The following is a 10,363-nucleotide window of genomic DNA, read 5'->3' as shown; positions in this document are numbered from 1 at the left end:
AGAAATAAATTTGTTATAGCCAGGCGCTGATGGCTCACACCTGTAATCCTAGGTACGCAGGAGGCTGAGATCTGAGGATCACAGTCCAAAGTCAGATTAGGCAGGAAAGTCCCTGTGAGACTGTTGTCTCCAATTAACTACCAAAAAGAAAAACAAAACAAAACAAAACAAAGTGGAGCTGCGGCTCAATGTGATAGAGCACCAGCCTTGAGCTAAAGAGCTTAGAGACAGCGCCCAGGCCCTGAGTTCAAGCCCTATGACCAACCATATATAGGAGACTATTGGGGGAAATGAGCACTAATACTGGATGGACAGAAACAAAATACTGACAGTTACTACAAGTAACTATAGGGATTCAAAGACAATGTTCCAACCTGTGGAGAAAAGTGATAAAATGGGCTGGGAAGGTGGCTCAGTGGTAGAGCATTTGCCTTGCATGCATGAGGCCCCGGGTTCGATTCCTCAGCACCACGTAAGCAAAAAAGAAAAAAGCCGGAAGTGGCGCTGTGGCTCAAGTGGTAGAGCGCTAGCCTTGAGCTGAAGAGCTGAGGGACAGCACCCAGGCCCAGAGTTCAGGCCCCATGACCAGACCCCTCCCCGCCCAAAAAAGTGATAAAACTCAGAGGGTAGGAACCAAGAGAAGGGGGATCAAAATGGGAAGACTGAATGGAAAAGGCTAACCAGAGCATGGGAGGAAAATTAATGGAAGGACTGGTTTGGAAGTTCCTAGCCTTAACACTTCATTTGTAAATCATTGATTTAGTTGGTTCAGACTGCTAAAACAGATGGTGGACAGTGGGTTAGTACATGTGTCCTGGAGCTTTATTACCTAGTTAATTTTTATTTACTACCAACTGCATGACTTTAATAAATTGATCTCTTCCATTCAACTGGAGATTCTTATTGTATATCATATTGTATAATTTTTTATAATATGCTTTGATATCCAGTTTTTAAACCCCCTCTGACCAGGAAAGCTCTCAGCTCTACAGTTCAAGGCTAGTGCTCTACCACTTGAGCCACAGCACTAATTTTCTGGTGATTTACTGGAGAAAAGAATCTCATGGACTTTCCTGCTCGGGCTGGCTTTGAACTGCGATCTTCAGATCTCAGCCTCCTGAGTAGCTAGGGTTACAGGCATGAGCCACCGGCGCCGGGCTACAACTTCTCATTTTTTAGCGACATCTAACTAGATAACCAGGCAACAGAAAAGCAACTCACATACCTTTAGAACAGTGGCTACTTTTTATTTTCATGACAATGCCCCGTGGAGTAATTCTTCATCAATCACCTTTTTAAAAAGCTTATAGTGCTATGTGGTATACATCACCAAGTCCTGGTGCTTATGGAGTGATGATGAGGGGGTTGGAAGTGTGACTCAGGTGGTAGCACGCTAGGCAAGAAGCAAAAGAGTTAGCGTGGTCATTAGCCTGTGGGAGAAAGCCAGGGGTGAGGATCAATAATCTAGCCTTGTGATTTCCTCCCCTTCACTGGTATATACAAGTGTTACTGAAAATATATTCAGTGGAGCTGGCCTGAGCTAAGGAAGGAGGCCTCCTGCTGCAGGGAAGAGCAGGGCGGGAAAGTCTTGTGTCTTGATGCTGATGAAAGGCAACAGTGCAGGGGAGGGAGGGCAGTGTGGAGTAGAGAAAGGAGATGGATAGAGGCCAGGCCTAGCCCGAAGACTCTTGAGGCTCACCCACAGGAACCAGAGGCCCAAGTGTGCTGTAGGAAAAGGGGAGAGGAATGAGGTGAAGGGTGGTGGTGGAGAGACAGACAAATGGAGAGAGGAAGGATGGGAGAATGCACTCAGAATATTACTCAATGTATATATGTAAAAAAATGGAACTAGGAAGACTAAGGGGAGGAGAGGGGTGAGAAATGAGAGTGAACCTGATCATGATAATACTCATGGATGTGTTGAATGGAAGCCCTCTGTACAACTACTTAAAGACAATAGGGTTAAAACAATTTTAGAAAAAGAAAAAGGAGGCACTGAATGTGGAGGAAGGCAGCATCCAGAGAGCACTGCAAGCCAGAGCTAAGCAATCTACGGTGGACAGAGGAAAACCAATCAGGGAGCTGACAAGACCGGATTACAGGAATCTGAAGAGGCACTGGGAGTTTTCTTTTTCTCCCAGGAGTAGGCGGTGTCTGCAGTTCTGCAGGGTGGAGGACACGGAGGGCAGCTGGGTTCTGGGTCTGCTTCTGGGGCTCCACGGTCCACATGAGGAGGGCTGGAGACACTGACATCACACCTAAGCCCCACTCTTCCCTGCCAGACGCAGGCATGGCATCTCGAGATGGCACTGTCTACAGGTGTGCTGGGAACCATCCCTATGCACATGACTCACAATGTCACAAGACCAGCTTGCAACCCCTGTAGCCAGGAAAGGTCCCAACAGGGGACCTTTTTGCTCTGCTGTGGTCAGACTATCTATAAGGAAAGGAAAGTACAGAAGGACTGCACTTATCAATACCCTTTCATGCCTTGGGATTAACCCAGTTGAGGGTGGGCAGAGAAAAAGTCTCTAGTAGTTGCTAAAATTTGGACTAAATGGCCTTCTGGACATGTGTGGGCCAATAGAACTCTATTTACAGTAATAGCACTTGCCTGTGCAGTGCCTTCATTATGTAACAATTAACCATTTATTGTATGCCCTTCTCGGCTAACAGAGTCATTGCCAGGTGCTATTCTGCACTTTGTCTAGTCCAAGGATGTACAGCTGCCTCCCTGGGTGAACCTAACACCACCTTTGGCTCCATGACATTGTGAAGCTTGACTCTTAACTATTTGATGCAAGACTTCATAGTTCATCTCTGGCGCAGATCTCTCACGTTCAAGAAGGAATCTTCCCTAACTCCTAATGCTGTTCCGGACAAAGTGGGTTCAATCACTTTTCTCCAATGTGATGTCTCTGGTGCTGAATGAGGTTTGCAGACTGGTTGAAAGCTTTCCCACACTTACTACACTCATAGGGTTTCTCGCCCGTGTGAATCCTCTGATGCTGGGTGAGGTGGGTGCTTCGGATAAAGGCTTTCCCGCAGACCTTGCACATGTATAGCTTCTCTCGTGTATGAATTCTCTTATGCTGGGTAAGGGCTGACTGGTCACTGAAAGCTTTCTCACACATATTACATTTGTAGGGTTTTTCCCCAGTGTGAATTCTCTGATGCTGGACTAGGGCGGACTGGTCCCTGAAGGCTTTCTCACACAAGCCACACTTGTAGGGCTTTTCCCCCGTGTGAATCTTCCGATGTCGTGCGAAGGATGAATTGTCCCTGAAGGCTTTCCCGCACTCGCTGCACTTGTATGGTTTTTCTCCAGTGTGAATTCTCTGATGTTCAGTGAGGGAAGAGTTCACCCTGAAAGCCTTCCCACACTCGTTACATTCAAAGGGTTTCTCTCCAGTGTGAATTCTCTGATGCTGCAGGAAACTTGTGCTTTGGTTGAAGGCTTTCCCACACTCGTGACATTTGTAGGGTTTCTCACCACTGTGGATGTTCTGATGTTTGGTAAGATGGGCTCGGCACACAAAGGCTTTGTCACAGATATTACATTTGAAAGGTTTCTCTCCGGTATGTATTCGGTGATGGTGGGAGAGATGTATGTTGCGGATGAAAGCCTTTCCACATACGTTGCATTCAAAAGGTTTCTCTCCAGTATGAATTTTCTGGTGGTAAGTGAGCGAGGAGCTCACTGAGAAGGCTTTGCCGCATTCCTTACATTCATATGGCTTCTCCCCCGTGTGGATTCTTTGGTGATGGATAAGGTATGTACTTTGGTGAAAAGCTTTCCCACACTCTCTACATTTATAGCGTTTTTCTTTAGTCAGATTTTTCTGACTTGTGTGAAGGTTTTTGGGATGCGTTCGCTGATGTTTATTAGAGAAGACTTGTTCACGCTCACTGGATTCAAAGGTGTTTTTGCTTAGTTGAAATTCCTCATCTTGTACAGGACAGGAGCTCTTGGTGCAGTCCTTCCCAGATTCATGGCATTTCTGCTCACTAACCCCAGATGGAATGTACTGGGAGGTGCAGCTCACCTGCTGTAAATTAATCTCCTGACTTTTCTGGCATTGCCCTTCCAACAGGCCAGCATGTGTCCAGTGATCATCTCTGGTCAATCTTTCCTTTATTGTCCACTGATCTAATTCTTCTTCAGGAATATCTGCCTTGAGAGGAGATTTCTTACTCACAGGTATGATCATCCATGCTGTAAGATATTAACAGGAAAATGAGGGAGTGGCGCTGTGGCTCAAGTAGTAGAGCACTAACCTTGAGCTGAAGAGCTGGGGGATAGTACCCAGGCCTAGAGTTCAAGCCCCATAACCAACAAAAAAACAAACAACCCCCTCCCCCAAAATAAAACCCAGGATAATGTCTGACTGGAAGAAACATCTGAATGGCATGAGATGATAAGCCTATTAAGAATGCTAATAAACAGGTGGCAGTTTTGAAGATTACTTGATGTGGCAAAAAGAGAAGAGGAAAACAGGCGAGCACAGCTCTCCGGCAGTGTTATCTATCTGAGGCAGGACAGCTTGGGAGCTTGAGCTCAGATGCCACTGGCTTGACCTGGAATTCTGAGTCCAACACTTTATATCTTTGCAGTCAGACAGAAGCTATCTGAAATTGTAATACTCCTAAAGTGTAACACAGAGTGTCCGATGCTAATAGACAAGAAACAATGGTCTATTCTAGTGTTATGATGTTTACAACAAACAAGATACAGTCTTTTAAAAAATCCTGAAACTAGAGGTGAGTACTTGTTAGGAAATAACTCAAGAGTAACAACCTCTACTAACGTTCATATATTTCATAGACTCATTTGAGTATGCTGAGAGAGCAGGGCTAGGGAACATCTGGCCTATAGAACAAGATGTTTATTTGAGGCCAGCAAAATCATTTGGAACACGGTGGCACAGGCACGTGAGATACTTGACAGATGCCCATCTGTACTGATAATTTTTTTTATGGCCTCCAACTGATGTTATAAATATCCAAATGGCCTTTGGCTTAAAATGGCTCCCTAGCCCTGACAGGCAATAAAAAGTTAAGTTGTCACATACTTGGGATGAAATGTTCTTATCTACTAATAAAATAAGGCCCACCAGCTGAGCACTGGTGGTTTATGCCTGAAATCCTGGCTACTCCGGAGGCTGAGATCTGAGGATCGTGGTTCAAAGCCAGCCCCAGGCAGGAAAGTCCTTGAGACTCTGATCTCCAATTAACCACCAGTAAACAGACAGTGGACCTGTGGCTCAAAGTGCTGGAGTGCTAGCCTTGAGTAGAAAAGCCCAAGGACAGCGCATAGGCCCTGAATTCAAGCTCCATGATGACAAAGGATAAAAATAAAAAAGTAAAGCCCACCACTTGCCAATAGAAGTGAGGCATCCAAGACCAAGATAATAGAATCTACACACAGAGAAAATGAACCACCGTGATGTGTGAGTAGAAAAGGAACTTAGAAACAAAGTAGCACACCTGCCAGGATATGTCTAGTATGTCCAAGAGGGAGAAGCTATGAATCTGGGGGACAGGGCACTTATGAATGGGACTTGTTTTTTTTTTTTGTCACTCATAGGGCTTGAACTCAGGGCTCTGTACTTGAGCTGTTTTGCTCAAGGCTAGCACTCCACCACTTTGAGCCACAGCATCACTTCTGATTTTCTGGTGGTTAACAAAGAGATAAAAGTCTCATGGACTTTCCTGCCCAGACTGGCTTCAAATCATGATCTTCAGATCTCAGCCTCCTGAGTAGCTAGGATTAAAGGCATGAGCCACCAGTGGGACTCTTACTGGAGTAGCAGCTACAGCCTTGTGAATTACTTGACAAAAACTTCCACTCCATAAACAACCTTCCCACTAGGTTCACATCTTGGAATTAGAGAACATAGTTCTGGATTGTATGTCATTCTACACATTTGTGAAAATCCACCTTCTAACTTAAGCCAATTTAAAATTTTATCCTACGAAAGGTAATGCTAAGGACTGGAGACCAAACATGAATGATGCAGATTCCTGGGAAATCCTGTCAAGAGCAAACCTTGATGGGCATGGTCGTTCATGCCTGGAATCCTAGCTGTTTGGAAGGTAGTAATCAGGAGATTGCAGCTGGAGGACAATCTCGGCAAAAAAGAAGTTCATGAGACTCCATTTCAAGAACTAAGTGGTGTGGTGTGAGCCTGTCAGGCCCAGTGACACAGGGTGGCACAAGTAGGTAGACTGCAGCCCAGGCCAGCCCAGGAAGAAAGTCAGATCCTACTTTGAAAATTATCAAGGTAAAGCTGGTCTCACGCCTGTAATTCTAACTCCTCAGGAAGCTAAGATCTGAGGCTTGTAGTTCAAAGCTAGCCTAGGTAGGAAAGTCCATGAGACTCTTATCAATTCAATTAAAACACCAAAAAGCTGGAAGGGAGCTGTGGCTCAAATGGTAGAGTGCTAGCCTGAACCCAAAAGCTCAGGGACAGTGACTATGCCCTGAGTTGAAGACCCACAACAGATATTAAAGCAAAACAAAACCTATTTTAGAGAGCCGGGTGCTGGTGGCTCACACCTGTAATTCTAGCTACTCAAGAGGCTGAGATCTGAGAACTGTGGTCCAAAGCCAGTCAGGGCAGGAAAGTCTGTGAGACCCTTATCTCAAATTAACCACCGGAAAATTGGAAATGGAGCTGTGGTTAAAGTGATAGAGTGCTAGCCTTGAGAAAAATAGCTCAGGGACAAGCCTCAAGATCAGCACCACCAACCACAATTTTGGACAGAAGAAACTGACCTTTTAAGCGCCACTCAGGGCCTCATGCTAATCCTTGATTTACAACTTTAAGTCAGTCCAGATGAGCTAACCCCATTGATGCCACTCCCTAGCAAGTGTGCTATCCCTACTTGCTTCATAGTTTGAAAGTCTGAGTGGGGCCCCAAATCACCCCAAATCACCCCAATCTCTCTCCACTGTCTCATGGCCCAGAGAACAGACACAGGAGAAAGCTATCTGGTTCATGACTTACTACTATAACTAAGAATAATCTAGGGACTGGGAATGTGGCTTAGTGGTAGAGTGCTTGCTTAGCATGCATGAGGCCCTGGGTTTGGTTCCTTAGTAGCACATAAACACAAATAAATAACCAATAAACAAATAAAACTAATTTTAAAAAAGTAGAGTCAAAACTACTTTTAAAAAATGCTTTATGCTACCCCGGGAGTAATGAGAGTAACAATGGAAACGATACAGGTTCATAGCCATTGTGGGTTAAACAACCCTTCCACATTTCTACCTGGGGCCAGAAGTGTTTCAGATTTTTTTATTCTCATTTTGGAATACCTGCATATACATAATAAGATAGCTTGGGAGTGAGATGCTGGTAACTAACTTCTGTAATCCAAGCTACTCAGGAGGCTGAAATCTGAGGATTGTGGTTCAAAGCCAGGCCAGGAAGGAAAGTCTGTGAAATTGTTGTCTACAATTAACCATCCAAAAACCAGAAATGGTGCTGTCGCTCAAAGTGGTAGAGCACTAGCCTTGAGCAAAAAGAGCTCAGTGACAGTGCCCAGGCCCTGAATTCAAGCCCCATAACTGGAAAAGAAAAAAGAAAAAGAAAAAGAAAAAAAGCGTGGGAATGGGATCGAAGATCCTAAACTCAAAATCCAATTCTTTTCACATGCACTTTTTACACATAAACTGACAGTGATTTCATAAAGAACTTCATGGTGCTTGCATTTTGACTTATGACCTATCACGTGAGGAAGATCAGGAGTGGAGTTCCCTATGGGTCAGTTGCTGTATGACAGAGCTCAAACTACATTTTGAAGCACTTCACATTTGAGGTTTTCGGATCAAGGATGCTTCAATCTATACTTCAAGCATCAGAAATGAAGCCTACCACCCTTTCCCCATAAGGTATCTGAAGTCTGAGTCAGTTATTAATGAAAGCAAGGGCTGGGAATGTGGCCGGTGACAAAGCACTGGCTTGGTGGACCTGAGGCCCTGGGTTCCATCCCCAGTACAGAAAAGAAAAGAAAAAAAAAAAGTTGAGATGAAACAAAAATAAGAAAACAAGCACTGGTGGTTCATGCCTGTAATCTTAGCTACGCAGGAGGCAGAGATCTGAGGATTGCAGTTCGAAGCCAGCCTGGGCAGGAAAGTCAGGTCTTGACCTTTGAGTAGCTAGGACTGCAGGCATGAGCCACCAGCATCGAGCTTATAGTGTCATGATAATACAGTAATTTTTCTAGAATATTGGGTGATAGCAAGAGAGCTTCAGACCTGCCCTCACGTCGTGAGCCCCAGTGGACTCCTTCAAAACAATTAATAGCCACTAAGTTATCATGCTGTCTGCATCCCCAGGCAATACACATAGGCATTTGCTAAAACAAGGTGTCACGCATTTCCTATGTATGAGCAATGCAGCTTAGCATAGCAAACCAGCTCTCCTGGCACCGATAATCTAGCACAGTGCCTGGCATAGGGAGACTAGTTGAATGCCAGCTGATTGAACTTCCACATGGATGAAGAAGCATGAAGTAGCTGAGAAGATGTGCAATTTTTCTGGGGGGGGGGAGGGCGGTCAGGAAAAGAGGTGTTTTCTTGGGCATATAACTGGCTTTTAAATAACCGCTGTGAGTAAGCCAGTGTGATTCCTTCCTACTAGAGAAGTAAGTAGCCCTCATTTCCAGATGCATGTCATGCTGTTCAGGGGTCAGGGCCGAGTTGGCAAGTGATGTCTGAGGTGTCCCTAACCCAGACTCTATTCATCTATGCCAAACAAGGACAGGGGGAAAAAAAGTAACGGGGGGGGGGGGGGGTAAGGATTCAGGAGTGTCACCCTTTGGCAATGCATGCTGGGACAATGTGGCAGCAAAGCCTGGCGTGCTTGCTGAGATGACACCCTTATCCTCACCACCCACGGGAGTCCCAGCCTCGCAGAGGCGTGATTCTTACCAAGACAGAAGCCTCTGGATGTATCCAGTGTCCATTCTTTCCTTTTTCCCAGGGGAGAAAACTCATCTGGTTTGGGTCCTAAGAGTCCTGGTTTTGAGAAGTGTGGGGAGGAAAAAAAAGACCACATCTGCTTCTAATAGAGATAAACGTCATTGCAAGGAGGAGATATGTTCTCCGGAATATCCTAGAAAAGGTGATCGCATCAGAAAGCCCAGGTGGACACATGCTCGTAGGAGGAAAAAAGATAGCTCAGGCCTGACACAGACACTTTGTCCCCACGTTCTTGTCCCTGCTAGAAGAGGGTGAGGGGGGGACTCCCCCCACACCCCTAAGTCCTCCATCATTTTGGACGATCTCTACTTAAAGACTCCAAAGAGGCTGAGGGATACCAGGAATACGCAAGTGGGAGCTTTGCAGGTAGCATCCCCATTCAGCACCTTTCCAGCTTAGTCTTCTGCATAGCATTAGTAGAAGGGTCCCAACGAGATCCCCAAAGGTGAACGTTCCAGGCTTCCTCACTTACCTAAGGACACCAAGTTGCTATAGTTGTCCAGCATCACCTCCCTGTATAGGGCCCTCTGCGCAGGGCTCAGGAGACCCCACTCTTCCTGTGTGAAGACCACAGCCACATCCTTGAAGCTCACCATGTTCTGTAACAGCAAGCCCATCCTTAGTGAGAACGTTGACACTGGCTGCTGGCTGGTGTCTGGGCACAAGTTACCCATTTCCTACACCATGGTCCCTACTTTGAAGAGGCAGAGAAAACATGCTTGCTTGCCCAGTACTCGTTCATTTTGCCTTCAATATCTTCTCCAGTCTCTCCTAATCTGCCCAGCCCTGCCTCAGCTCTCCATCCTTCCCCCGTTCAACCAATTCCTCTGATCTCCAACAAGGACATTGTTTCCTCAGCATAGTTCTCTCTCTGACTGCTTTTATAGTCATCTATGTGGGCCTATCAAAGCCCTGGGCGCTGGAGGTTCACACCTGTAATCCTTGCTACTCAGGAAGCTGAGGTCTGAGGATTGAAGGTTGAGGCCAACTTGGATAGAAAAGTCCATGGAACTCTTATTTCTAAGCAGAAAAAAAAGCTGGAATTGGAGCTGTGACTCAAGTGGCAGACTGCCAGCCTTGAGTAAAAACAGCCATGCGAAAGTGCAAGGCCCTGAGTTCAAGCCCCAATACCAGCACACACACACACACACACACATACACACACACACACACACACACACACACACACAAGTATAGTGCCTACAAGTTGTGTATTGTATTAAGTATTTGATAATCATAGTAAGCAGTTATATTACTGACACATGTAGTATATTGTACCTTTTTTTTTTTTTTGTCAGTCATGGGGTTTGAACTCTGGGCCTGGGCGCTGTCCCTCAGCTCTTCAGTTCAAGGCTAGTGCTCTACCACTTG

At 45.6% G+C, this 10,363-nt stretch overlaps 1 protein-coding gene across 1 annotated transcript in view; it reads right to left on the bottom strand.

Moving 5' to 3' along the window:
* Window positions 1-10,363, bottom strand: part of LOC138808029 (zinc finger protein 208-like) — a 53,441-nt gene that overhangs the window by 39,188 nt on the left and 3,890 nt on the right. Inside the window, 3 exon segments of the mRNA XM_069993993.1 lie at window positions 2,882-4,216; window positions 8,942-9,028; window positions 9,465-9,591. Of these exon segments, the coding sequence (XP_069850094.1) occupies window positions 2,882-4,216; window positions 8,942-9,028; window positions 9,465-9,588 (1,546 nt within the window). The 5' untranslated portion in view covers window positions 9,589-9,591.

Source organism: Dipodomys merriami, unplaced genomic scaffold (genome assembly GCF_024711535.1).
Source record: "Dipodomys merriami isolate MVZ:Mamm:240054 unplaced genomic scaffold, mDipMer1.0.p SCAF_44, whole genome shotgun sequence".
NCBI lineage: Eukaryota > Metazoa > Chordata > Mammalia > Rodentia > Heteromyidae > Dipodomys > Dipodomys merriami.
The sequence above is the reverse complement of the archived record's forward strand: the minus strand, read 5'-3'. Positions and strand labels throughout refer to the sequence as shown.